Source organism: Ursus arctos, unplaced genomic scaffold (assembly GCF_023065955.2).
Source record: "Ursus arctos isolate Adak ecotype North America unplaced genomic scaffold, UrsArc2.0 scaffold_3, whole genome shotgun sequence".
NCBI classification, from domain to species: domain Eukaryota; kingdom Metazoa; phylum Chordata; class Mammalia; order Carnivora; family Ursidae; genus Ursus; species Ursus arctos.
The window spans coordinates 8,032,258-8,059,535 of NW_026622985.1; the positions used below are offsets into that span (position 1 = coordinate 8,032,258).

The window sequence follows — 27,278 nt, forward strand, 5'->3', positions numbered from 1 at the left end:
TGCAGAGAGATCCCACATAGCCCCGGACCCAGTCTTCTCCCGTTAACACCGCACATTAACTAGTAGTGAAGTGTTAATGCCGGATCCGATGTTGGCGGGATCCACTGAACATTTCCACCGCCAGGATCTCCCGCCTGCTGCCTGTCACATGCTCCCCTCCTCGCATTCATCTTATTTCAGTAGTAGAGATTTAGGGGAAATTTTTAAGCTGTGTATCCGCGTGAGTTAGGGTATATAGTATATGCGTTCCGCATGTCAGAATATTCTGCAGCTGTTGGAATAAGAAGAGGGTGAATTGGTGAATTGCCTATTTTCATGCTAGTTAACAAAAGCAGGATCTAGAGGTCCTGGATAATAGCATCTCAGCTCTGCTGAACATACATAGAAAAAAATCTAAGGGATTCATCAGTGTTACAGGTGATAGCGCTACGTGGTGGGAGGGGTATGTGATACTTTCCAGCTTCCTGGCATTTTTCGAAATTTTCCCATCATTTTGCACTATTTCTATTTTATAGAAGAGAGCTCTGCTTCCCTGCCTTTTAGAAAAAGAAAGGTAGAAGAGAACGTATCTTGCATCGCTGGGCAGGCTTTAGCACGGGGGGCGGTGGAGGGTGTCACGTTGCTCAGGGTGGCTGTTTCCCGCGCACGGACGCGCCGTGTTGCACGTCACGTGGTGAGGACCGTCTCTATTCCTGCTCCGAATTGTAACCCGGGCTCAAGGCGCTTCGTCCCTCGTGGGCATGCTCCTGTCCAGAGAGGAGCGTGTTTTCTTCAAGCGCGTGGGACCGGCCGCTTCTGAGACGTCATCTGCACAGTGCATGGGGAGCGGCTCCCTGCATTTTCCCAAACTGTGATTTCAGTCTGCACAGAGGGATTTTAGCAGCAGCTCCGGCCAGGAACTCCCATTTCATATCTGGCTGGGCCTGGGCCCTCCCCACAAACCGTGCCCTATTAACGGCTCCAAAAGCCCTTTCTAGAATTGCTGCCCCAGCTTCAGGAGAGCAGATAAGACGGGAATGCACGTCTCCCAGGGGCAACTTAATCCTCCCTGTGTTCCTTCCCAGGGAAGGCGCCTGGCCACAAGTCCCAGCAGGCTTTAGGAAAGGAACTCACGGCAGCGTTCCTTACCTGGCACGTGAAGGGTTTGGGTAGAGAGAGAGCCCGTCTCTCGTTGCAGATCCTGGACGTGGGCTGGCCGGAGCTGCACGCGCCACCCCTGGACCAGGTGTGCACCATCTGCAAGGCGCAGGAGTCCTGGCTGAACAGCGACCCCCAGCACGTGGTGGTCATCCACTGCAGGGTGAGTGCTGCCTCGTGCCCAGGGCTTGGGGGAGCTGGGGTCCCATGGGGACCGCCTTTCACGCCCATGTCCAGATCCGCCGGCGTTTGTGGTCATGTCACATACCTGTCCTTAAAAAGGAAAAGAGTCCTCCCCTTCCAGGAGTTTGGCTCTAGAATTTGCAGGCCTTGGGCCACTGAACGCATAGCTGGACGTTTTGAAATGAATGAAAGGCATTGATGATAGTGAACCGTTTTATCTTTATGCATTTTGATTTTTTTCGGAAAGCCCTCTTGAGAAGGAGCAGCCGCGGACGTGTGGTGCTGTCTGAGTCCTGCTATCGCTGATTCCCCGAGCCTGGGGGACGGATGCTGTTTGCTGCTAACGCGTGGTCCTTGCCCAGCCAGCCGCGCAAGGGGGACGGGATCTGGCCGCCCCCTGGCAGGGTGGCCAGCGCTGGCTGTGGGGACGGCGTGCCGCCGTCCTGGCCGCACCTGGCCTCCGTCCTCCTAGGAGCTTTCCTCTTACTCCTCTGGCTTCTCATTGTCTTCCTGCACTTCCCGGTCCTCGGGTCAGATGGTGGAGAGCAGGGAAAACCCATTGCCTTGTGGAGTCGAGCTATGTTGGGCTGTTCGAGCCACTGTCCTGTAGGGGTTCTGAGACCCGCTCATGTGAGGTCTATAGGATGGCGGCAGGCCTCGGTCGCGGTGTGCAGCGGGCCCCCGGCTCCAAGCAAAGCCTGGCAGGTGCACATGTACGTGCATAGTGTTTCTTTCTCTGCTTTTCTTGCTTCTTCTCACACCTGGCTTGATTACCTTCTCCAGCAAACAGCCAGGCCCCCGCATTCGTTTTCTTACGAAATTACATTCACTGGAGCCTTTCAGGGTTGCGTTATATCAAGGACCTTCTCTCCGAATTTGTGTTTTGGTGCAAACTTCAGAAGAAGATAGGCCTTTTTTTTTTTTTAAACCAATTCCTGTCAAAACAAACTGCCTGCCATCAGGCTTGGCCTGGTGATTGTGGCCCAGTGAGGATGCTTCTCCTGGAGCTCAGTGCGCAAGGCTTTCTGAGCAGTGTTCCCTAGCGGGGGCCGAAGCACCCCACCTACCTGGCTCAGGTGAGAAACGCAGGTCCCGCTCACCCCGACCTGCTGCCAGCCGGACCCCCGGAAGATTCTGGCTACTGGACAGACCTCGGGAAGCTCCCCTTAACCACTCGTTCCGTTTTGGTCATTGACTTCACTTTTTAATGAAGTTGATCATAGTGTTATTTATGGTATCTGGGTCACAGGTGACAGTGCAGAGAGATCGCCAAAACACATGCTGGTCCTACCGAACGCTTGGACAAGTCTTTTTTTTTTTTAAGATTTTATTTGTTTATTTGAGAGAGTGAGAGGGGGGTGCAAGCACAGGGAGGGGCAGAGGGAGAAGCAGACTCCCCACTGAGCAGGGAGCCCGAAGCAGGACTCGATCCCAGGACCCTGAGATCATGACCTGAGCCGAAGGCAGACGCTTCACCCACTGAGCCACCCAGGCGCCCCCTGGACAAGTCTCGTTAGCAGAATTTACCGGGAGAGCATTGGGAGTTCTTGAAAACTATTTGCCCCTTCTTGCTCTGTTCTGGGGACGTGCAAGCCATTTCCAGGACGTTCTAGAAAACGTGCCATGAGAGAGAAGCTCTCGCTTGACGTGAACTTCCAGATGTCGACATTCATCTAGGTCGTGGCGGGGGTGAGCTCAGGATCGCTTGCCCAAACCTGTGAGCTCTGCACAGTGTGCGCTTCCTTCCACGCATGCCAGGAACGGGAGTGGAGCTGGGCCCCTGGCCGGGGGAGGCAGCCCCAGCTGCAGCACGGGGACGGCCCTGTCCTCCTGTCCGCTGTGCATGGTGGGTTTGTGCGGCTTTGCACCGGTCCCCTCACCAACACCCGCCCGCTGGCGCCTGGCTGAGCGGACATAGCCTGCGGCCCTTCTGGAAGGTGTCATCCCATGCTGTGTGGTTTTGAGTCGCCAGGGAAGGACACCCCGTCGGCAAGTGGTGCAGTCTGTGGTTCTGTCGTCCTGCCCAAGTTCAGCCTCTCAGGAGTCCTTGCAAACACAGGGACTGGCCGAGTGTGGCAGCCGCGTGTGCCCCACGTGTGTCCGAGGTGACGGAGAAGCCGTTTGCTCATAGCGGATGTGTGCGGGGCACACCAGCAGCCGCGCGATGAGGGACCGGCTGTGTGTCGGTGCCCGATGTGCACAGGACGGAGAGGCTCGCGCTTTGGGTGACAGTCACACGCCATTGCGGGCCCCTCGGACTTGTGGAGTGGATTTGCTGGGCTGTTTTTTTCCAGGACAGACATGGGGACGCACACGTCGGTGGCCCTGCCATTTTGGCTTCGTGTGCTCCTCTGTCTTGGTTGCCTAACTTTTCGTGAAAAACCCAGACAGCAAATATTTTGGGCTCTGGGGGCTGCAGGGTCTTGTGACTGCTCGCGTCTGCCGTGGCCGTGGACCTGGCCCCCGATGCGCCTGCACGGACAGGCGTGGCCACGTTCCTGTCACACTTTATTTATGGGCCGTGACCGCTGCGCTTTCGATGCTTGCCGTGTGTCACGGAAGGGTGTTCTTTTCGTTCTTCAGTTGTTCAAAAACGTGACAACTCTTGGCTCGCAGGTTGCAGGACTCGGGGTGGCAGAAGTGGCTTGTGGACTGTGGTTTGCTGACCGTTGATCTGGGTCATGGCAGTATGGTCCAGAAGGTGGCAGTCCACAGCTCTGGGTGCGGGCGGCCTGTCATGGCTGTGGTGCTTTCACACACCCTCTCCTGTGGGTCCTGTTGGCCTGTGGTTCTGGCTGGCTTCCCGTCTGGGCTGTCCCTGTCTGGTCACGGGCTGAGCCCTGCGTTTCGGAATCGTGGTCCCCGTGGAACTGGGCGGAGCTGGGTCAGCGGTGGCAGCGGTGTGATGCCCTCTGGGCTCTCTGGGCTGCATGCACAGCTCTCAGAGCCCTCTGCCTGTGAGGTGAACATTCAGGTCTCTGTCCCCTGTAGTGACGTCACACTAAGTGCTTCCCCCCCAGCATGTTCTCGTGGCCCCGGTGGGACCTGGTGAGCTGACTGGACGCCTCTGTGCAGATCTGCCCTCGGGGTGCCTGTGGATGCCTCCGGTGGCACCTGCTCCTGCCGTGGGGTCCCAGTGTGCCCTCTGCCTGCTGGGCTGGGTGCAGCCGTGCCCCGGAACTGGGACCAGAGGAAGCTGACGATGGCTTCCCCAACCACGGAAGCTCTTTTGTCATCCCGAGCAGAGTGAACGAGCTTTCCGCGAGGAACTGAATCCCTGTTTTGTCTCCTGCAGGGCGGAAAGGGACGCATCGGTGTGGTCATATCCTCCTACATGCACTTCACCAATGTCTCAGCCAGGTATGTGGGGCGTCCGCACTGCCGGGGGTGTCGGAAGGTCTGGAACGGGGTGGGAGGCTCAGCCGGGAAACCAGCCCAGCTGAGAGCATGCAGCTCTGTCTGCCTCATACTGACGTCCTCTGTGGAGGCGTCGGGGGCCAAGTGAGCGCACCGTGCTTCTCTAACAGAAACCGTAGGGGTGGACGGGACCAGTACTGAAAGCAAGACCCACGCAGTCTCCCTGGGCGCCTCGTACCCTGTAAAGACGAGTGGCCACAGCCGCCGTGTTTTGCGTGCCCTGGGCCTCCGAGAAATACTTTGCAAATTTGTCTTTTCTCCCTTAATCCTCCCGAGAAACCCAGGGGGTAGTTGTCACCGCTCACACTTTATAGATGACAAAACCGAGGGTCAGGCTTGCTCATGGCCTCATGGTCTGTGAGCGGGAAGTCCGGTCCTGTCTGGTCCCCAGGGCGTGGAAAAGCCACCAGGGGACCTGCCCGCAGGAGGCTAGGATGGTGAGCACAGCAAGGCTGGGGGGAGCCTGCTGGCGCTGGGGCATCACACGGTGCCCCCCGAGGCGCGGTGCCCCCGAGACGCACGGTGCCCCAAGCACACATCTCGCTCATGCTGAAATCCAGTCCAGAAATATCATTCTTTGTGGGTTTGCATTTACCCTGTCGTTTCAATGGCCGCTTTGTGAGGCATGGGCCGCTCCATTCTGAGGACATACATGCCCCGTTCATACTAGCCGATAAATCCTGCCCTTTCCAGCAGCAAGGAGTGAAATCTGACTTTCCAAGTGTTTTCTCTGGACACAAGCCGCGGAGCTGGTGCCTGCCAGGGAGGAAACCGAAGCCCCCGTGAAACCCAGATCCCTTCTCGGTGATAATCAGCATTTATGTGTGTGCCAGATCCTGAGGTCGCTGCTCACACACACCGAGTCCCCCAGCTGAGCCCAGACGTGCAGAGAGAGGCCGCACCTCACCTGCCGACCCTGCTCAGCGTTGCCCGCCCTCACGTTTCTGCCATAGCAGCGTGGCCCGGCCCTGTTTTTCTCAATCACCACTGTTTCCTGAATGTGCGTCCCGGCCGCGTGGAGGTGGCGGCCCAGCCCCGTGCGTGCAGGCAGTGTTAGGTCGTTAGGCACGGGTGGATGGTCCCCGTCGAGGTAGCTTCTCGTGATTCTCTGCTCTGAGCCCGCCATGACGACCAGCCTCTCACACATATATGTGTCCTTGCTCACTTCTCAGCTTCCCCTCGTAGATGACATTCCCAGAAGCCGTCACGGGAGCACGCATTTCTAAGACCTCTGTCATTAACCGTGCTCCAGATCACATTGGAAACTAGAATCAGCAAGTGGGAGGAACATTCTTGGGTCGGTACCCTGGAGACGGCGTTCAGGGAGACCGTCAGCGGGAATACTGCTAATGCTGACGAGTGACGTTAGTCCTGAACACACACACACACACACACACACACACACACACACGGGCCGGAAATGCATTGTCAGCATTTGGTAAGACCCGTGAGCTCCGGGAAGAGGAACGCTTACAAGTGAGGGGGGAGCATATGTAAGCACACTTTTCAGCTTAAAAACATACGCCCCCGATACAGTGAATGCGCAGTGCTGCAGGACCCTTCCGTCTGGGACAGCCCCCCTCCCCAGCGCAGCCCAGCACAAATGCACACGGTGAATCCCCATGTTCTGCAGGGGCACGTGCGTGCACGCTATAAGCGCAAGGCCCCACTTAGATCAGATTTTCAGGGAAGCTTTGGGCTCAGACAAGACTCCGTTGCTACGACCTCTTGCACCCGTGTCCCATGACGTGTCTGAAGTCAGATCAGGCAGACCCGTGAATGGCCAGCTACGGGGTGTCCTGAGGATCCTGGGGAGCACACTCTGCTCGTGGGCGTCGGGTTGTTGGGGAGCAGGGTTGTCGATGGCAGAGGCTTGAGGACCACGATGGGTAGCCATGAGGGCTTGGAAACTGGCTGCCCGCCCCCCTGTCCCCCGGCCGCCGCCGTCTGACACCCTCAGCCCTGCTGAGAGTCGTGTGTCCCTGCGGGTCCCGAGCTGGCCCCTGGGGGCTTGCTGGCTGTCACTAACCATGGTGCTCCAGGTGCGCCCCAAACCCTCACAATCCTGACACTCGCGCAGAGCCCTCTGCGACTGCCCTGCTGTCGTGGGGCCAGTACGGTGACCGGACAGTTCAGGATGGCAGCCCTGTGCCTGCCTGTGGGGAGGAGCTGGTGGGTGCCTCTCCTGGGAGCCATGCCACCTAGAGAGAGGGTGCCGCTGTGTTGGCCGGCGTTCCAGACCTGCAGGCCATAGCACCTGTCCCCGTCACCCCGCCACCTGCAGCGCCCATGGTTAATGCTGCATTTCTCTCTCTCTCTGTCCTTCCCCAGTGCTGACCAGGCTCTCGACAGGTTTGCGATGAAGAAGTTCTACGATGATAAGGTTTCAGCTTTAATGCAGCCTTCCCAGAAACGGTATGTACGTGTCCCCGAGCCAGAGCGAACAGGCAAGTGAGGTTTTACGTTTCAGAAAGTGGGGACAGAAAGGACATCTCCCCTGAGCAGTGAAGCACAGGTGGGGAGTGCTGGTGGGTGCCCCGCAACAGAGAAGAGCCCCCATGCGTGTAGGTGGCTGGGGAGTCCCCGGCTCTGGCTGGCTCTGAGAGGAGGACCCAGGAGCCCCCCTCACCTGCTCCACGTGGGGTCCTCCATGCCCAGGGCAAGTACGCATTCACGCCGTGAGTTGGGACCGGGCTCTGTCTGCCTGACCGGGGTCGGTGAACCATGCCCGTAATGGGCTGGCGAGTGGACTGTCTGGGCCTCGCAGGCCACGTGGTCTCTGTCACTGTGGTCCTAACATGAGAGTGACGTGGCCTCGTGGGCAGGTCTGTGGTTGGCCGACTCCTGCACCAGGCTGTTTGTGTCACGTTGGCCTCCCTGGCCCACCCACGGCCCCCTTGCTGGAGCTCACCTCGGCCCCCGGGAGAGGCTCGGTCTGTGCTGCGAAGGGCCCTGGGGGAGCAGACTTCCTCCTGTCATGTGCCCCCGGGTGAGTCCACGCCACCCTCCGGGCCCAGCTGAGGAAGGCCCTAGCCGCCCTCCTCCCAGACCCAGCTCTTTGCACGTAGTGACATGGGGCCAAGCACGTGGTCACCGCACTTTATTTTAAAGTGAACAGCGGGGAATGGGCCAAGAACTGCCAAGACAGGTGCCAAGATGCTTTTCCATCTTGTGCGCCGAATGCTTACCTCTGCCCCGCCCTCGGGTGCCGGTGGGTGCGGCTGGCAGATGTGGGGAGATGGAGGGTTCCGCATCCAGGAACTGGTCACCCGCGTGTTTTGGTCAGGAGCTGGGCCTCGATATTTCCATCTGGGAAAGGGATTTCCAGGCCGTCATAGGCACCTCCTCCTTTTGTCCCGGGAGTTCTCAGTGTCCAGGCCTGTTTGTGGTTGGACCCGGCTGCACGGACCACGTGGGATCGCGAGTCTGAACCCGCTCTGAGCAGCAGACCCCGCAGGGAATGCCGGTTGCCTGCAGGAAAACCAGCCTTCCTTGCGTTATAGTCCCACGGCCCTTGTTCTGTTGGACCCGTTAAGTGTCATTTCTACGTTGAGCAGCTTTCAAAACGGTGACATGCAGAGGTGTCCCGTGTGGGATGTGACCTAAACAAGGAGTGACCCACCCCAGGGGCTTTGCACGCTGCAAGGAAGAGTGCCTCCCTTTCCTCCTCCTTCCCCTTCTTCTTCTTCATCTTCTCCTCCCCCTTCTCCTCCCCCTCCTCCCATTCCCCTCCTCCCTCTCCCACTCCCCCCCTCCTCCTGTTCCCCTCCCCCTCCTCCTCTCCCCCCTTCTCCCCCTCCTCCCCTCCCTTTGCCCATCCAGTGACCCCAGCCTCTGGCATCCACCACTGTGTTCTCTGTATCTGTGAGCTCTTGAGCTTCTGTTTTTTAGATGCCGCACGCAAGCGTCTTTTTCTGAATTTTTTCTGAATTTGCTATGCGTCGTACCTTCAGGGTCCCTTCACGTTGCTGCAGACGGCAGGATTTCATCCGTTCTTATAGCTGCTTCCTGTTCTGTGGTTTATATACGCCACACCTTCATCCATCCGTCCACGGGTGGGTGCTTAGGTCGCCTCCGTAGCTGGGCCACTGTCGGTATTGCTGGAGTGAACACGGGGTGCACACTGTCTTTTCAACTGAGTGTTTTTGTCAGGTAAATAACCCAGGAGTGGGGTTACTAGACCATATGGTATGTCTATGTTTAGCTTTTTGAGGACCCTCCATAGTGTTGTCCACAGTGGCCACACCAGTTGGCACTCCCACCAACAGGGCACGAGGGGTCCAAATTCTCCACATCCTTGCCAACACCTGTTGTTTCCTACGTTAATTTTAGCCACCCTGACAGGTGTGAGGTGATATCTCCTTGTGGTTTGGGTTTGCATTTGCCTGATGATGGAGCCTCTTTTCACGTGTCTGCTGGCCGTCCGGATGTCTTTTTTTTTTTTAAATGTCTATTCACATCTTCTGCCCATTTTTTAAATGAAGGTTTACTTATTTATTTTAGGAGGGACAGAGGGAGAGGGAGAGAGAGAATCTCAAGCAGATTCCCTGCTGAGTGTGGAGCCCAATGCAGGGCTTGATCCCGCGACCCTGAGATCATGACCTGAAATCAAGAGTCGGACCCTTAACCCACCGAGCCACCCAGGCTCCCCAGTTCCATACAAATGTTAAGGTTTTCTTTCTGTTTTTGTGGAAAATGCCATTGAAATTTTGATAGGGATTACCTTGAATTTGTAGATTGAATTTAACAGTCCTAATTCTTCCCATCCACGAGGGTGGAACATTTTTCCATTTATTTGTGTCTTCTTCAGTTTTTTCCATCAATGTCTTATAGTTTTCAGTGTACAGGTTTTTCACCTCCTTGGTTAAATTTATTATTAGGTATTTCACTCTTTTTGATGCTATTGTAAATGGGTTGTTTCTTCCTTTTTTTGGGTAGTGCATTATTATATAGAAATGCAACAGATTCATGCATATTAATTTTGTATCCTGTGACTTTACTAATTTCATTGATTCCAACACTTTTTGAGGGAAGTCCCTAGGGTTGTCCGTGTGTAATATACTGTCATTTGCAAACTGTGACCGTTTGAAATCTTTCTTTCTGATTTGAGTGCCTTTCATTTCTTTTTCTTGTCTGATTGCTGTGGCTCGGACTTCATCACTGTGCTGAATAAAAGGAGCAAGAGTGGGCATCCTTGCCTTGTTCCTGATCTTAGAGGAAAAGCTCCAGCTTTTCACCATCGAGTATGAAGTCAGCTGTGGGCTTGTCATGCACAGTCTTTATTATGTGGAGGGGTGTTCCTTCTATACCCACTTTGTCGTGACTTTTTATCCTAAATGGATGTCGTATTTGGTCCAGTATTTTTTCTGTGTCCATTGAGGCCATCATATGATTTTTATTCTTCCTGTCCACTCAAAACGCTCAGCACCCACCAGGGAAGAATGTTTGCCTTGTTTTTTTCTTTCTTGCTCTAATGACTAGCATAGGTTTGTAATAGCAGCGCAAGAGTGTGGAACACGGAAGAGCATTTTCTCACCTTAGCAAGCCCGCGGCGTTCACCCGCCCTTCCTGCCCCTGTGCACTGGAAGCTATAGCATTGACACTATGTAACAGCGGTGTGGGTTCCGTTCTGCCTTCCCTGGCGAATCTCCCTACACCTGCAATGGGAGATGCTCACGAACCATTATCGAGTAGGTAGATGACTGAGTCGGTGAGGCCAGAGGAGCCCAGGATGGCCGCATCTGTGGGATAGGCGCTGTAATGGGAATCCTCCCTGGGGTCCTGGCTGCCCCAAAGGGGGAGCTCTGCAGCCTCTGTCAGGACTGAGCTCAGGAAACCCATTTCATATGGGTCTCCTGGCGAGAGTGAATTAATTAGGTTGCTGGGGGTTTGTGGCCGGGGAGGCTTGGGGCCTCAGCAGCAAGCCTCCTCCAGCCCTTCATTTATTTAATACTGGGCTGACGAGCTGACCTTCCTAGGGGTGCAGGGCAGAGGGGGTGGGGTCATTCCTATGTCTCACTCTGCCTGGTGAAGGGTCTGGGCCTGCAGAAACTAGGCTTCCTGGCTGTGTCTAATAGCCGGACATTTCCCAGCGTAGCCTTATTTGGCCTTAGACATGAGGCTTTGTGTGTCAAAGAGCATGTGCACGGGAGACAGGACAGATGCAGGGGAGCAGGCGCCCATCCTCTCCCCTCGGGGAGCGTGCCCGCTGCGGCCCATGGGTTTCTCATGCTTGGAGCCTGGGTGGCCCTCCCGCAGGGCCTCCTGCTGCAGTCAGGCAGCGGAGCGCTGGGGAGCACTAGGTAACCAGCAAGCTTGGGTCCCACGGACAGGACAAGGCTGAGGGGGCCAGGCCGCATCTCCCTGCCACCCGTGCGGCCCCCGCGAGCACCGCGGAGGTGAAGAGAGGAAGCCTTAGGGAAGGATGTTCTCTCACAGTGGCTCCTTCTGCTGAGCCCAGGACGTGGTCATGCGAGCTTTGATACACGCACGTGTTCAGGGAGATCTGAGCCGTGTCAAGTGCAGATCACGTGTTTAGGGAGAGTTGAGGAAACTCCAGCTATAAATCTCTCCTTTCATCACTGGCGTAAGGAACGCGTTGCACACCTGCAGTTTCCCAGCTGCTTTGGCACAGGAGTGATGCGCGGGCTCGGCAGTCAGTACCCCCGCCCCGGACACGCACGGTTCCTGAACCTTCTTGCTAGTTTAGATGAAGCGTGGAAAACGTCATTGCCGGGGGTTCCTTTCCTCCAGAGGAAGAGGAGAGGGTGGGAGGCAGAGGAGCTGTTTGGAACAGGGCGCCTACGCTGTGCGTGGGGAGGGGGGAGCTGTCAGGGTTCCACCCCCTTCGCCGCCGCAGGTGAACCCCGCGTTCCCAGTGCGCTGGATGAACTGATCGTGCCAAACTTTCATTTTCTTTTGTTCCTCTGTCTTTACCTGGGAACTGATTTTCTTTTCTTGGCGCTGACGGGCACTTCCCGGTGGCCACGAACACACATGGCCCTGTTACTTGTCCTCTGTGTCCCACCTCTGCTAGCTTGGCCGGGGACTCTGGCCACAGCTGCCACGTGGGCTTGCAGCGGACATGCGTGTTCTAATAAGGCGTTTGTGCACGTGCTGACTGCTTTTGTGAGCAGCGGGATGAGGCTGCCCCAGTGGAAAATCCCTAAACATTCAGCGTGTGTTTTACTGGGAGAGGTCTTCTTACCCCTCCCTGACACGCACACTGGAGCGGAATCGGGGCATAGAGAGGAGAGACATGGGATTTGTTCATCCAGTGTCCCTAGCACGCGGCGATGCGCCCCTGGGGCCAGCGGTGGGTGCGGACTGAGCAGCACGCAGGCGCGTGGGAGGGGGCGGCTGGGGGTGGCTCGGCTCTGTGTTTGGGATTTGCTGATTGTCAGCTAGCTAGCTGCCTGTAGACTCTGGAGACTGTTAGGGGTGGGAGGCGTGCTGCCTCTGGCTGCCGCGCCGACCCTGCTGGGGTCAGGGACCTGGGCTGGGGGTGAGCAGGCCCCTGGCTGGGCACGCAGAGCCATGGGGCCCGTGCTGAGCTCGGGCTCATCTGTGTAAAGCGTTAGCTGTGGACATATGATCGGCACAGCTGGAGGGAGGGGACAGGGGTGCAATCTCCACTTTGTCCACGCACTTAACAAAAATAAATACGAGTGACCTTTGTCACGTGTCCTTCTCTTAGGAGTGGTGCATTTGGGAGGGGAATGGGGTTAGTTGTTCTTGAATGACCTTTCTGGTCACAGGCATGCTGATTATAAGCCTCAAGGTGACCTTTACATCACAAAACCCACGTCTGCTTGGCGATAGGTGCCCAGCCATTAGTGGCACAAAGCCCGCCCAGGGTCTCCTCGTGGAGGGGAGGGGAGGGCAGAGTGACCCTGCTGCCTTCAGAAGGGCAAGGTGCTTACAGAGCCTTCCTTCTCTTTCCCATCTCCCTCCACGGGTGGGGGTGCCCGTGGCCTGACCCCGTGTGGCTGCCTGTGGTGTGGGTGTAGAGCCATCGACATCTGGCCATGTTCAGTGGGGGGCATCCAGGGATCCCCGCAGGGTCGTGTGCCCGGGCTGTGCTCTCTAGGGTCAGACTTGGAGGTCGACACCCGCTTGGCTGTGGGCAATGGGGCTGGGTCTCCTCCCAGCACCTGGAAAGCAGGTTCTGGCCTCTGTGCATGGGCGGCCTGCGTGGGGTCAGAGCCGTGGGGGCGCCCGTGGGAGCCCTGAGCCATCATCCTTTGCAGGTACGTGCAGTTTCTCAGCGGGCTCTTGTCGGGGACGGTGAAAATGAACGCCTCGCCACTGTTCCTGCACTTTGTCATCCTGCACGGGACTCCCAACTTTGACGCGGGTGGAGGTGAGTGTCCACGCGCAGTGGCGTCTCGAGACGTGCTGGCCCGTCCCGGACCCTGCGCTTTCCAGGCCTGCCTTCCCTCTCCCTTCCCCCTCTAGGCCTCCTGGTCCCTGTGTGCTGGGGCCCAGGGAGGGCCAGCAGGACCTCTCCCCAGGAGCCCCACTGTCCGTTCCTCTGTGGTCCGACTCCAGGGCCGCTTCCCCAAAGTGCAGACGCAGCACGGGGCCTCCTTGCCTCAGGACACCTCTCGGTGTTTGTCAAACTCCTGTCTGTCCTCCGGTCCTGCGTCTCATGGACAACGCTCTCTTTCAGTGTGCCGGCCTTTTCTGAAGCTCTACCAAGCCATGCAGCCCGTGTACACGTCCGGGATCTAGTAAGTGTGCTGTGCTCATGGGACATGCACCTCCCCGGGCCGCCTGTCCCACCGGGAAGGGGTGGGGGCGTCACGCGGGGACCTCCCTGAGTTACCTCTCCTGCGGGAAGGGGTGGGGGCGTCGTGCGGGGACCTCCCTGAGCTGCCTCTCCTGTGGGAAGGGGTGGGAGTGTCGAGCTGGGAGTGCCCAGCGGGCGACAGGTGTGGGGTTGGCTCCAGGAAGGAGTGTGGATGCAGAGCCTGGAGGGAGGGGAGGCCCGCACACCAGACTCCTGTGACAGGGTCCGCGATGGTGTGCCTTTCTCACCCCTGCGCATTTTCGGCAACGGGCAGACACATACCCTCAGAATTTGTACGAGTTTCTGGGCTTTCCTGGTTTGCTCTTTTGTCTGCTTGCATCAGTGTTTTGTGGACATTAATAGAACGTGAGTGAGTAGTAAGGTCAGAAGGAGCTGCTGTCACGTGTCTGGACTCATGGCGGACTGGCACGCGGGGGGCAGTTTGGCCCTCACGCGCTCAGCTCATTACAGACGTGCATGGTCCTCACGCCGAACAGACCCCTGGGAGGTGAATTCCTGAGCCACGTGGGATATTTTTGGGTCCTCTCTGAGTTTGAGTTGTGAGGTTGCTTTTCTCGAAAGGTGCTCTTTCCCTTAAATCATGAAATTGTGTCACGCTCTATCTTCTTGTGTCCCAAAGCAACGTTGGCCCAGAAACCCAAAACAGGATCTCCATCGCCATCGAGCCCGCCCAGCTGCTGAAAGGGGACATCATGGTGAGTGCACGGCCTGTCCCTCCTCCTTGGTGAAGCCCGTGGGAAGCGTGGCTGGTGGCCTCGACTTTAAGGCATTTGCCTTACTTTCTGAGGAAAGCTGTTTTACTAGAAGGGGCAGAAGGAATCGAGAGGACCACTCGCTGTGTGCTCTCCGAAATGCGAGTCTTAGCTCGGCCACTGCGCTTCCGAGGGTCCCCATCCCCCGACCACATGTGTGATCTCGCGTGTCCTTAGTGGCCCCCGCATGAAATCCAGCTGGTGTATCATAGCTTGGTGAATGCTGTCTGTGGTGATTCCTCCAGATAATTTCAATCCCAAGGGGTGCTGTGTTCTTGGGTGAGATTAGCTGTTACGTTTTTGCCTTTTGTCTGTCTTGAATATAGAAAAAATCGTACATCTAAAATAATTTTAGAGGAATTTGGCATACAGGAAATTTGGAGGCCCCTAGGCCTTCCCACACGCACAGAAGTGTCTCTAGGGCCTGGGGGGGACCTGTGACAAATTGGTAGATGGAGATTCTTATTAATTTCCCTTAAACATTTGGATTTCAAAACCTTTTGCCGATGGTTGGCCCATCCTGAATTCTCATGAAAGTCAGGTCAGTGGGGTCCAGTGGGGTCATGAAGGTTGGTGTCCTGGGTGACGATGTCACCCCGCTGTGTTCGGCCCACAGTGGGGGAGCCTGCTGTCCCTGCGAGAGGGCTCTGTGGGTGCATTTCACAAACAGCACGTCCCTCGTCCCTGAGAACCTCGAGACGAAGGGGGCTGGTGTCCTCAGGCCACGGGTAGCAGAGCTGAGGTGTAGGGGGCAGATATATTCTTCAACGCATATACTCACTGTGTTGCACTGTCCCCAGGGAGAAGGGTTTCTCTTCTAGGATGTTCTGTAGAGCAGCTCCCAGCCTCCTCCCTTTGATCAGGAGACTGAGAGGGAGAGGGGAGGGTGTGGCTCTGCATTTCGCCCGGGTGGCCCCTGTGACGCCTCTCCCAGGACTCGATTTTTGGCCAACGGGCTGAGCTGTTATTGGGCACCTACTGTATGCTGGACACCCCCCGGGGCTGCACATGGCTGAGGCTTGACTCTGCCCACAGCTCCGTGCAGTGGGTCTAGTATTCCAGCTTTAAAAAGGAGACCAAGGGACCCAGAGAGGCCAAGAGAGGCTGGCAGGGATGCTGATAGGACGTGCACCCAGGTCCCCATGGCCTGGCAGGCGCCTCTGGAGGTGACGTCTCTAGGATGGGTGCTCGCAGTTGTGAGGACCCTAGGGAGGTGGCCAAAGCCCCGAGATGTGGGAGGCGACTCTCAAGCATGAGGGAGCCTCCCTCCACCCCCCGATTATGGGCTGGTGGCTGCAGGGTCTTTGTGAGGCCAGACTGGGGTGGCCAGTCCAGCGGCTGGGGCCCTCATCCCCTCCTCCTCCCCTCTCCTCCCTCCTTCCTTCTCCCCTCCCCTTCCCTCCCTCCCTCCTTCCTTCCTTACCAGGAATTTATTTACGCAACTGTCCTGTTTTGAATGTTTCGAGCTTTCTGGGTCTCTGTGGGGCCCTAGCACAGGAAGGAAGGGAGGGACAGGGTGACATCTTTGTCCCGGAGGAGCCCAGTGTGGGCAGCGGACCTTCTGTGGGAGAGGGATCCCAGGATGGGCCATGCTGGGTGAGGCGGGCAGGCGGGTGGCTGCAGGCGGAAGGGACTTCTGGGGGGGTGCAGGCACTGGACTGGGAGCTTGAAGCCCCCTTTTGCTAAGTGAGGACCTCCACAGGGTTAGGGGGTGAGGGCCACTGGTGAGCCGGGGTGGGGGGTGGCTTGGCCTGGGGGCTGCTACGACCTCCCCCCGGGAAGCCCCACTCTCCTGCAGGCCCCAGCCCGCCTGCCTGTGTCTGGCCCACCCCTTGAAGTCCGGGCAAGTGTCAGGAGCAGGCCAGCTGCTCTGCGGTCCAAGCAGGTGGCCTAGGAGCATTCGGAGGGGACCCTGTGTGGCCCTCGGGAGCTGGGCAGTGGGTCCCGGAGGGGAGGTGGGAGGGGGGCGGGTGGGAGGCCCTGGCACTCGAGCTTGCACTCAGTGTCCTCGTGCTGGGGCCAGGAGCCAGCCCTGGGCACGCAGCGAGCTTGCTACGCGCTGCCCCTCCAGCCGGAAGTCGTCCTGTGTGTTTGGGACGCTGTTGCCCACGCTGTGTTCGGACGCGGAGGATGCCTCTGGGCACCCACTGCCGCATGACGGGTGCCTGTCACCACGTGTACGAGGCCCACGCGGTTCTCAGGTCTACCTAGAGGTGGATTCGGTCGAGTGTCTGGGAGGGGGCTCTGGCACCTGGCTCTTCCCAGGGCCTCCTTTGCTAGGGCAGGAAGTCCAAAAGGGTGATGCGATGGCCCTTCTCGGGAACATTTGTTCCCAGCTCGCACTTGTGAGGCATCTGAGGTGTGGATGGAGGTGTGGGCCACCTGGGTCCCCATGGCGAGAAGGCCTGGCTGGACCGGGGGCTGGGATAGTCCTGAGCGGGCTCTGCCTCTGACAGCACGGCCGTCGGAGCTCATGGGTCCTTGAGGCTCTGTGCTGCATGGCCTACAGACTGCATCACTGGGGGGTCAGGCCCACAGTCACAGGGAACAGAGGACGAATGGCAGTGAGAACCTGTGTGGGGGACTCGTGGGGACGAAACGCGGGCATTAGGAGGTGGGAGGATGTGCATGGGGCAGGCTAACCCCAGGAGCGTGGGGGCCTGTCTGGGGTTCCTTTCACCCCTCTGTGCTTCACCTCGGAGCCTGGAGCACAGGTGGAACAGATGGGGAGGGAAAGACGAGGGGACAAGGCTGTGCTGGTCCAGGGTCTTCCGCCTCCCAAGCCTTCTGGATCTGAGACTCCTGCCTCCTGTCCCCCTGGCCTCTGGCCACCATGCAGAGACCCTGCCCTGCAGATCCCTCTGTCTTTGCCAGAGGCTTCCCTTCCCCCGGCCTCCAGCTTGAAGCCTACTGTGCTCCTGGCGGTCCCTCAGAGCCTGGCAGGCCCCTTGCCTGGCTCAGCTGCTGACCTCTGGCTTTCACCAACTTCAGTGCGCCCCCTGGCCCTCGTGTCCCCTGAAGGTCCAAGCTGCCCCTTGCTCACGTGCGTGCGCCTGGGCCCCAGGTCCCTCCCCGTGTGTCCGCCAGCCCTCCAGCGTCCCCCGTGCTGGTTTCTGGGACATCCCCCATCTCCCCCAGACGCCAAGTGTGCACTTGCTGTCTGCCCCACATGTCATCAGTGATGGGAGATTGTGCACCTAGATGTGTCCCGAACCCCACTGCGGAGAGCAGCCGCCCGCGTGTCCTCCGCCCAGGGCTGCCGCCGCGAGTCTCCAGAGCCATGGTCTACACCGTGTCACTCCGTCTGAGCACGGCGGTACTGTGTTAGCCCAGTGTCCTCCCAGGGGAGAGGGGTCTGAGGGCTTCCAGGTCCCTTGATATTTTGTCCTGAGAGGCTGTGCTATATGTCACGTTCTGCAGGTGACCCGACGTCCCTTTCCTCTGGGTCCCCCCGCCCCCGGCATGTGTGGACTGTCTGTGCTGCCTCTTTCCGGCTGTCCTGCGATTTGTCATCTGTAGGCGCCCCTGTGAGCGTCCCTCGAGAATGCCAGGCCCTCCGGGCAGGGCCGACAACTTGTCCATTCTCTCCAGAGCCGGTTGCTCTGCATGTCTGTGGGGGTGGCCCCCATGCCCAGCATGCCACCACCGTCCCCACCTCACAGTCCCGGCCCACGCCTGAGGCAGAAGTCCCTGGCTCTGACCACGGCCCCGTGTCTCCACTGCGGGCCGTCTCCTGAGCCTGGTCCTGGGGCCACCGGCCTCCTGGGTGAGCGGGGGCAGCGGCCCAAGGGGCCCCGGGCGGTCGAGGCTGAAGCGACTGTGCATGAGTGGCTGCGGAACAGGGTGGCGCTGGCGCTCAGGCGTCCCGTGGCTGCGGGTCTCGGGGTGAACACTTTGTGCCGCGCAGGCACCCCGTCTGCGGGTTTCTGTTTCTGCCGGAAAAGCTGGCAGAGAAGATCTCTTGGCTGGTTTCATGGGGGACGCTCGCCGCGATAACACCACCCCCTTCCCGCACCTTTGTGCTTTCCTACCCCAGAGTATTTTTAGGGTTGGACGATTGTTTGATTTATGCTTCCTGTGTTTACCCTTCATTTCTGTACACGCTGCACTTTCCACCACGTTATCAGATGGAAGGAGGACGATGCGGGTTGGAGCCAGGAAGGCGTATTTTTCCATCGCACGGGGCGATGTGTCCTGGTGCCGATCACAGAAATGACTCCCCGAGGGGTTCAGTTCAGTGATCTGTCTCGAGAAACCTGAAAGGAGCTCGAGCCTCTTGCGTTAGTTTCCCAGCTAGCCCTTGTTTATTTATTTTTAAAGATTTATTTATTTGAGAGAGAGCACAAGCAGGGGGAGCGGCAGGCAGAGGCAGAGGGAGAAGCAGACTCCCCGCTGAGCAGAGAGCCCGAAGTGGGCTCGGTCCAGGACCCTACGATCATGACCTGAGCTGAAGGCCGGCTCTTCACCGACTGAACCCCCCCGGCGCCCCCCCCCCCCCCAGCTGCCTTAACAAAGCTCCAGAGACGCGGGGCTGAACAGCACACATCCATTCTCCCCGGGGCTGGAGGCTGGACGCCCCAGGGCCGGACGTGGCAGGGCCGATCCCTCCTGAGGCCTCTCCTGAGTGTGCAGATGGCTGTCTCCTCCCCGTGTTCTCATGTGGTCATCCCTCCGTGCGTGTCGGTGTCCTGATGTCGTCTTCTTTCAAGACCCCAGCCTGAGTGGAGCAGGGCCCATCCCGGTGGCTTTGCTGACCTTAGTCACCTTTTAGTAAGAATCCTGTCTCCAAATACAGGCCCGTTTTGAGGTCCTGGGGGGTTAGGCCCCAGCATTTGAATTTGGGGGGGACATGATCCAGCCCATAACACCCGTGTTCGGTAAGCAAACCTATCCCAGCAAGAGGAGCGGTGACATCAAGTCCTGCTGGTCATCGGGCACCTGCTGATGGGTCACCGTGTGGGCACATTCACTGCTGGCATGTGCCCGCGGGACAGGAAAGGGAACCGCACGCAGATCCCGCTCCCGAGAGTTACGTTCCTGCTGTGGCTGGCATGAGTGGGCGCGTGACTCACGCGTGCAGGGCAGAGTGGAAGATCCTGGGGTTGAGAAGACCCTGGGTCTTCAGAGGAGAAGCTGACCCAGAGGATGGTTGGGGTCTCGCCGACGCTCGGGTCATAATCTGTGGGGTCCACGTCATGCTGCCGCTCTGAACCCCAGGGCTCTGGATCCCCCCGAAATCCACTCGGGGGTCATCATGGGAGGAAGCTGCTGCAGGACGTTCCCTGACGTAGGCAGAGCGTCCCAGAGTGGCGTAAGCCACCTCGGCTCCCCCGCGCAAGTGGCCCTGGCCTCCCGCATCCAGCCTCTCCTGTCTCCGCCCCTCACTGCTGCCATGGGGTGGCCCCACGCGCCCCTCTGCAGAGTCAGCCCGCGGGCGAACCTCACCTCCAGGGAGCGGCGCGTGGGGAATAGCGTATGGGGCCTTTGCTCATAGAGCCCCAGATACGCAGGCATTGTTCCTCCTCAGGAATTTGGCAACAGTGGTGACTTGGAAAGGATCCCGAGGAGCAGAGAGGGCTCTTATGGGTTTACCACCAACAGCAGCAGAGGGTTCTCTCTGGGTTCTCCCGGGTTTGCTCTGGAAGGGGGAGGTCGCTCCCAGGGCTGGCTCCCTGCCCTGCGTCATCATCCTTCTAGAAGGCAGCTCGTCCTCTGCGTGCTCCCATCCATTTTGCTGGGTGTGTGCACAGATGGACTCGCCCCTTTCCTCACCCGGGGTGTGATGTTGAGATCCATGAGCCGAGACAGGGTCGGCTTCCCCTTGCGGGAAGTCAGGTTGCGTGGGCTCAGACAAGCTGGGGACCTGCTGGGGACCGTGGGTCTCCGTTGTCGTCCCCTCAATGCGGGGGCTCGTGGGTGGTGCTGTTCCTGGTGAGGCCCAGGCAGCATCCGCCTGCCGTCTGACCCCCTGAACACGGCCAGCCCACCCCCCCTTGCCCTCCCTCTGCACCCCGACCCCCCCCACCTCCCAGGCCCGCCCCTTCTATAGGGCAGGGTCTCAGGTGCTCAGTAAACACACGTCCTCGGGGAGGAGGGCAGAACCTTCGTGCACGGCCAGGCCGTTATGTAAGCTCGCTAAGGAATGCCGTGGGCGCAGACGCAGCAGGAGCCTGGCGGGGGTCCAGGTGCTTGATGGGCTTGTAAACACTTTCCCGTCCGGCGTGCCTGGTCTTGCTGTCTCCGCAGTGCAAACCGTGTGGCCACTTACATTTTGTCCTCGTGGTTGCGAGGCTCTGTGACCTCGTTCCTGTGACCCGGCTTTTCAACGGAGGGGACGCCTGCTCAGGGAGCCGCTGCAAACACAGCACCGCCGTCGATGCCCTCCTGCCAAGGGCATTCTGGAACATCCTTCGCTCCCTCTGTGGACTGTGCTCCTTTGCCAGGTGGTTGGCCCAGACCTCCGTGGGCCCATCCCCGTGCTACCTGGTGACTTCCTATGCGCACACCTTTCTCCTGTCCTGTGCCAACACTCTCCCGCACCTGGGCTGGGTCTCAGTCCATCCCGTGGTCCTGGCTCCACGGTGGCTGTGCGTTCGTTCGTGGCCGGTACCTGCTGACCTCTCCATGCCTTTGGACAGGAATTCCGCTCTTCTGAAGTCAGGGTTAGCGTTGGCCGATGTGGGGGTTTGGACTTACGAGGGTTACCTTGCAAAGTTTTCCGTCTCTTCCGTGTGTGGTTGTAGCTCGTGCTCCGAGGACGCACATTCCTTGCGGCCTGTGCAGACAGCCACGCGGCCACCAGCAAAGGGGGTCGGAAGGGGGTGGCTCTGTTTTCTGATGGGGCGCATGGAGCTTTCTGTGCCATTCATATTAAGCAGGGGGAGTTGGGATGATGTGGGGGGAGGTGGCCCTGGGGCGGCAGGGAGGGGAGGGTGACACCTGTGGGCTGACCTCTGACCTGGGCACCTGCTGCGTCCTCAGGCTTCGACCCCTTGGTCCAAGGTGCTGTCCTCTTGCCTTGCAGCGTTAGGATTGGGCAGAGCTGTTAGCGTCCGCACCAGCTGGATCAGAACTCGTTTGAGTGGGCGTTCTGTCACCCACGGGAGCGCCAGCTGTGTGTGCGGTGTGCGCTGTGGGGTACTGAGGCCCGGGCGGGCTGTGCTCCCAAGCGCTGACCGCTCAGTCCCCCTGAGGGCCCGGACGGGTTTTTATGCAACGCTAAGAAGGCAAGGCCGAGCGAAGGTGTCTGGGTCGTTGCATTAGGACTGAAAGAAGCGGGGGTGCCCGCGGACCTTCGCACTGGGGTCCTTCCCTCTGACGCCCCCCTCTCCAGAGGCCTCTGACCCCTGACAATATAACAGACGGTTCGGGCATTCAGGCTCGTCCATCGGGTTGACACAGAGTGAAGGTTTAATCCTCGTGACAGAATCGCGGGGTCCCTGCTCAAACACCCTTTGTGCCCTCGGAGAAACCCACGTCCCTGCCGAGCACCTTCCCCAGCCCCAAGCATTCCCGGCGAGTTGTGGCGTTCACGTCACGCCCATGTGCCCCACTGTGGCTTTGGGGACAGCCTGCGATGGACAGATGTCCTTCCCTTCCTGCAGAGCCCAGGCTGCAGCCCCTTGAATTGTTTCAGACGCCTGTGTTCTAAAGTCTGAATGTGGAGGATGGCCGTATTCTAGAGACTCGCCGATGCCAAGGGGAAGTTACAGACCTCGGTCCCTGTAATCTTTACGAGGGGCTGTCAGTACGTTAGATCTCAGTGGGGGCATTTGGGGCACTCTTGTCAAGCAGCTACTGATGGTTCTTTCCACCGAGTGTAGAGGGAGATTCTGGCCTCTGGCGAGGCTCCCGGATGGTGGGTCGATCCCATCTCAGGGTCGGAGCGGCCGTGTGGGTGGCGGCTGCCTGGACCTCGTGTACGGTCGCCCCTGTGGTCTGTGTCTTCAGGACACACCTGGCGTCCGTTCCCGAGGTGAGCAGCTGGGCTGCAGGGGCGGCGGGCGCCACCCCATCTGCGGGAAGAGGAGCTCAGTGTGCAGCAAACGGAGGTGTGTGGGGAGACTTGGGGGGTCAGCCGGCATGCTTGTGAGAATTCCACGTGCACCCCGTGGGAGAGCGTGCGTCTGCGCCGGTTTCCTGCTCTGTATCAGTGGGGTTGGTCAGTCCTCCGTTCTGAGCCCTCGTCCTGGGAACAAGCAGGAGTTTGCAGACCCTAGAGTCACACTTGGCCTGGGGAGGTGACTGTGTCCCAGGGCGATTGGCAGCTGGCAGCCTGGGGAGGGCGACCCCCACCCTGACCCTCTGTTGCCCCAGAGCGTGGTGACCTCTGCTGCCACCCTTCCTGGCACTTGGAGGGGCTGGGATTTGTGGCTCTGAGCCACACTGTGTGTAGAGCAGCTGTGATGAGTCATGGTGAGCCGCAGAGGGAGCCCCGGGGGTCCCTGCGGAAGGTGGGGCCGGCCTGGGGGTGCCAGGTGGGGATGAGCTGTCCCTTAGGAGCCAGCTGCAGGATGAGTCTCTTCACTGGGGGTGGGAGGAAGGCCCCCAGAGAGAGGACTGTGGTCGGGGTGCTGGTCTACCCAGCACCTGCTGTGCCCCCAGGGTCCCCCAGGGTCCTGTGCACAGACCCTGGCACCCACGCTTGGCAGGGCCGCTCCTTATTGTGATGTGACCGTGGAAGCTGGGCTGCCACCCACTGGATGGAGCTCCTGGTAGTGTTGCTTCAAGCCTTGGTTCCCCCTTGGCATTTAGGAAGTTTGGAGAACCAGACTGGCATGAGCCCGGACCCCTATTCTCCCCATGTCGCCCTCACACGTCAGGTGCAGTCCTGTCCTCCTGGAGAGATGGGGGCCCCAGGGCCCCGTGCCCTCCTGGAGGGGTCTCCTCTATGGTCTGGGTGGGTCAGCGGGGTCAGCGTAGGTGAGGGCTTGCAGGGTGGGGAGGCACACACAGCATGTTCTGGAAGGAAGCCCAGAGGCTGGCTTTCGGTTGGGCCCCACTGAGAGGTCAGAGACCCCACGCAGGTGCGGAGGAGACCCTGGGCTGAGGGTCCTTTTGCTGTTGAAAGCACATGGCAGGTTTCCCATCCCTCCAGAACTCTTGCTGGCTGGCTGCCGATGCTCTGGGCAGGGAGGCCAGGCCTGAGTCTGGGGCCCGCGTTCCTACCAGCCAGCCCAGGCGTGTTTGTCAACACCAAACACTCCCCAGACGGGCTATTTACATTTTTTCATGTATTTATCAGACCGTTTCCTTGCAGATAGCACAAAGGTAAACAACCCCAGATTCTGCCCAGAGGGCACATTTCCCGGGGGCGCCTGGGGCTTGAGTGTCCCTTTGTGGGAGCGTCTGTCTGGGGAGCCACATGGAACCTTGCGCTGGGGCATTCTGCATGGCTGGTCTGGACCCAGCCCGAGCGTCAGCTTCTCGTTGACTTTTCTGCTGCACCAGATGTTGAAAGCCCATCTTTGCCTAGAAAAGTCGTTTTTGTGAGCGAGGCTGCCTCTGAGAGCCCCTGGCCTCCAGCCTCCCTCCCCGAAGGGCACGCTCAGTGGAGAAGACCAGCCGCCCGCACTCAGCTTGTCTGAGTGCAGAATCCAGCCTGCTTCTGGCCTTGGGCCCCTGGGGACCCTGGAAAGGAGCCCCTCCCCAGCTGTGGCCGGGGGAGGGAAGGGGGGTGGTGAGGGTCCTCTCCTGCGAGCCCTCCCCGCGGCCCCTGTGTTCACTTACCCCCTTGGCAGTGAAGGCCCCCGTAAAGGTGGGAGATGACACTCAGGGTCCCTGACTGCCCGCCCTTCCCCGATACTGCCGAGTCCCCAGAGGAGTGCTTCTACCATGCACGTCAGCACATCACCCCAGAGGCGTGAGCCGCACCCAGGGACCCAGTGCACCCCCAGCCCTGGGGCTGCGGTGCCACAGCCTGGGTTCGAATCTCCCCCGTGGTGATTCTGGGGGCGGGTCTCAAATGAGCATCCAGGACATGGGACAACCTGGCTCGGGGATGTAAATGCCGGGGCCTCATCCCCCTATCCCCTCCCTCTGACTCTCCCTCCCCGCCGTGTTCCCCTCACTCTTTAAATCCTAGCCCATACATAATCATTTGGCATACCGCAGACGGTAACGGCCAGCTACTTCTCTTGTGAAAACAGAAAGGTTTTAAGTTGAAACATGGAGAATTCAGACAAAGGGAGAATCCTCTCCATAGGGTGTTCTTAGAAGCTGGGGAAAACGGGGCCATGGGACTCCATCCCGCAGACCTTCTCCGAACCAAGTTCACGTGCGTTGGTCTGACGACCGAAGCCGTGCCCTTTCCGAACGTAGGTCCCGCGGGAGCACCAAAGCAGTGGTCATGTTCGCAGCCCATCCACAGGGCTGGAGACCCTCAGGGAGGCCGGCCGGCCTGTGGCCAGTCAAGAACTCCTCCCGCTCAACAGCTGGCCTTTGGCCTTCCCCTCTCCACGCCAGGTCAAGTGCTACCACAAGAAGTACCGCTCGGCCACCCGCGATGTGATTTTCCGCCTGCAGTTTCACACGGGGGCTGTTCAGGGCTACGGACTTGTGTTCGGGAAGGAGGATCTAGACAACGCGAGCCAAGGTGAGGGCCGGCCGGTGGCGGGGACGTGGTGGGCAGTGGGGCGCCGTGGGCTGCAGGTCCTTGTTCATTTCCACCCCCATTCACCCCACGTCCCGTGCGCCGCACCTGCTCACAGCTCAGTACTGGTCTCCCGGAATGCTGAGCCGTGGTCCAGAGAACATTCCAGAGAAGCAGCGGAACTTCACTGCCGCGGGGGTGTGGGCGCTGTCCCAGCCGGGTTGGAAGAACAACGTTCATCTGTGCTTTTTGGTTCTGCCTCTCTGAACTTGACGTGTGATTTCTTTCTCAGATGACCGTTTTCCTGATAATGGCAAGATTGAGTTGCTTTTCTCTGCCACTCCCGAGAAGATTCAAGGTAGGCCGAGTGCTGATCGCGGGGCACGGTGCTCACCCAGCGGGGTAGTGTGTCCCATGGCGTCTCCATCCAGTCTCGTGCCTTTGTGCATGTCGGGAAGTTGTCATGGCAGTTATTTCGATAATAGGCTCTCTTTCAGGGGGTGGGTGGTGGCTTGGAGACAGCAGGGCCTGGCTGCATCAGTAAGACCCCAGAAATGGGGAGACTTTTGTCCAAGGAATGGCCTGGACCCTGTCCCTGGAGGTCTGTCCCTCAGTCCAGGAGATTGTGCTGAATGTTTCCTTCTCCCCCGACAAAGAATCGAATGTTTTTGAAGAAGATTAGAAGTACACTCAACTGCAAATATTTATGTGCAAAGTAGATTTTCCTTTCTTCTAAAAATACTCTGAAAGAGAAATCTGCTTTTTTATCATCAAGGTGAATGGTTCTTTCTTACAGTGAGATCCATATACGTGAACGTTTTCATTCAGCTGTCATTGCTGGGGAAAGTAGTCCCCTTCCTTCTGAGGTCCGTGCCCTCATTCAGTTAACGGTTAAGGGCATGGTTTGTAAAGTCAGAACCCCACTGGCTTTCCCGGAGTGTCGGCAGGTGGGCGCGTGGGTCTGGGAGCCCGGAGTGGCTGGAGCACCAGCGTCCCCTCTGCTTCCTGCCAAGCAGACTCTGGTCTCGTCCAGAGTTCAGAACAGGGCACGCCGGCTGTGACCGCCGCCAGGCTTGTGGGAGCAGGCGTGTGGGTCTTGGCGCTTCCTGCCGGCACTCACGCCTGGCGTGCCCGTGCCTTGTCATCCGGGCTGGCGCACGGCAGCGTGCCTGGGCCGTGACGGACACCTCCTCCCACGCAGGGTGTGAACACTTGCGCAATGACCACGGAGTGATCGTGGACTTCAACACCGCAGACCCTCTGATCCGCTGGGACTCCTACGAGAGCCTGAGTGCCGGTGGAGAAGGTACGTCCGGCCGCCGCCGCCTGGGGCTGGGGGGATTGGGGAAGGCAACCTGCTCATGGTCTGCTTGGAGGCCAGAAACCCTGCCTTCTTTCGGGGCCCAGAGGCCCCCCACTGGCGCTGTGAGTTTGGGGGAGCCTGTGAGAAGCAGGCTTGGGGAATTTGGGTGGCGTATCTGGCACAGCCGTGCCGGTCCTGCACCCTGGAGCTCCCTCGGCCAGAATGCTTGTCTGCATGTTGCCAAGGACCGTTTTCCATTTTCCTCCCCGGCTTCACGATCGTGTGGGGGAGCGCCAAGTGTCGGCTCTCCTGGGTCCCTGGGCCGCGGGTGTTGGTCTTGCTGAGGTTGCTGTGACCCTGGCGTGCCCGCTTCATGGGCTCGTGGGACCACCCCACCTAACGCGTTCACCCACGGGACGGACAGCTCGGGCCCCGGGTACCCTCACGATGGGAGAGAGGGTCTGTCAGGCTTCCCCAGAGAAGCCACCTCACGCGGGTCCGAGGAGGGTGGGGGCTTCTCCCCGACCGGCAGGAGCGCTGTCAACCACCCCATAGTGGGGCCTGATTTGGGAGAGGAAACCAAAATGCTCCTTGCCAAATTGGTTTCATCCGATGCACACTATCCTGAAGCAGGTGTTGGGGAGAGAATACTCAAGCCTGACCTCATGGGTTGCGAGGCCTGCAGAGTCTCCAGGGAGGGGCATCTTGTGTGCGTGTGGACGAGCAGTTCCCCTGTCTTCATGGGGGCCAGTCACGCCTCTCCTCCCGGGCTGGGGTCCTGGCGGGCAGTGGGGGACCAGCTGCTATCTCCGCAGCATGTGGGGTGCGCCCTGTCCCGAGCTGAGAGCCGTGGGGGACACACAGCATAGAGGACATGCTGCTAGAAGCCTCACTTACACTGTCCTGTTTCATCCTTACAAGAACCCAGGACAGACACATAGGCAGCGGTTCCCGAGACACCGGCCAGGGGCCCCGTCAGCGATTACAGGTGCAGCTGGCTTGGGGTCATGGGTCTGAGATCACACAGGGCAGACTGGGGGAAGGACGACTCACGTCCCATCCTGCTGACCCCAAAGCCCCTCG

The 27,278-nt window shown here is 59.0% G+C and overlaps 1 protein-coding gene across 17 annotated transcripts in view; it reads left to right on the forward strand.

Moving 5' to 3' along the window:
- Positions 1 to 27,278, forward strand: part of TNS3 (tensin 3) — a 214,607-nt gene that overhangs the window by 104,596 nt on the left and 82,733 nt on the right. For 16 of the 17 annotated variants that reach the window (XM_026501953.4, XM_026501970.4, XM_057304562.1 and 13 more), the window contains 9 exons: positions 1,178 to 1,300; positions 4,616 to 4,680; positions 7,069 to 7,152; positions 12,987 to 13,099; positions 13,409 to 13,469; positions 14,169 to 14,244; positions 24,766 to 24,895; positions 25,185 to 25,250; positions 26,094 to 26,198. In XM_026501953.4, the coding sequence (XP_026357738.2) occupies positions 1,178 to 1,300; positions 4,616 to 4,680; positions 7,069 to 7,152; positions 12,987 to 13,099; positions 13,409 to 13,469; positions 14,169 to 14,244; positions 24,766 to 24,895; positions 25,185 to 25,250; positions 26,094 to 26,198 (823 nt within the window). The other variant, XM_057304564.1, reaches the window with a different exon arrangement.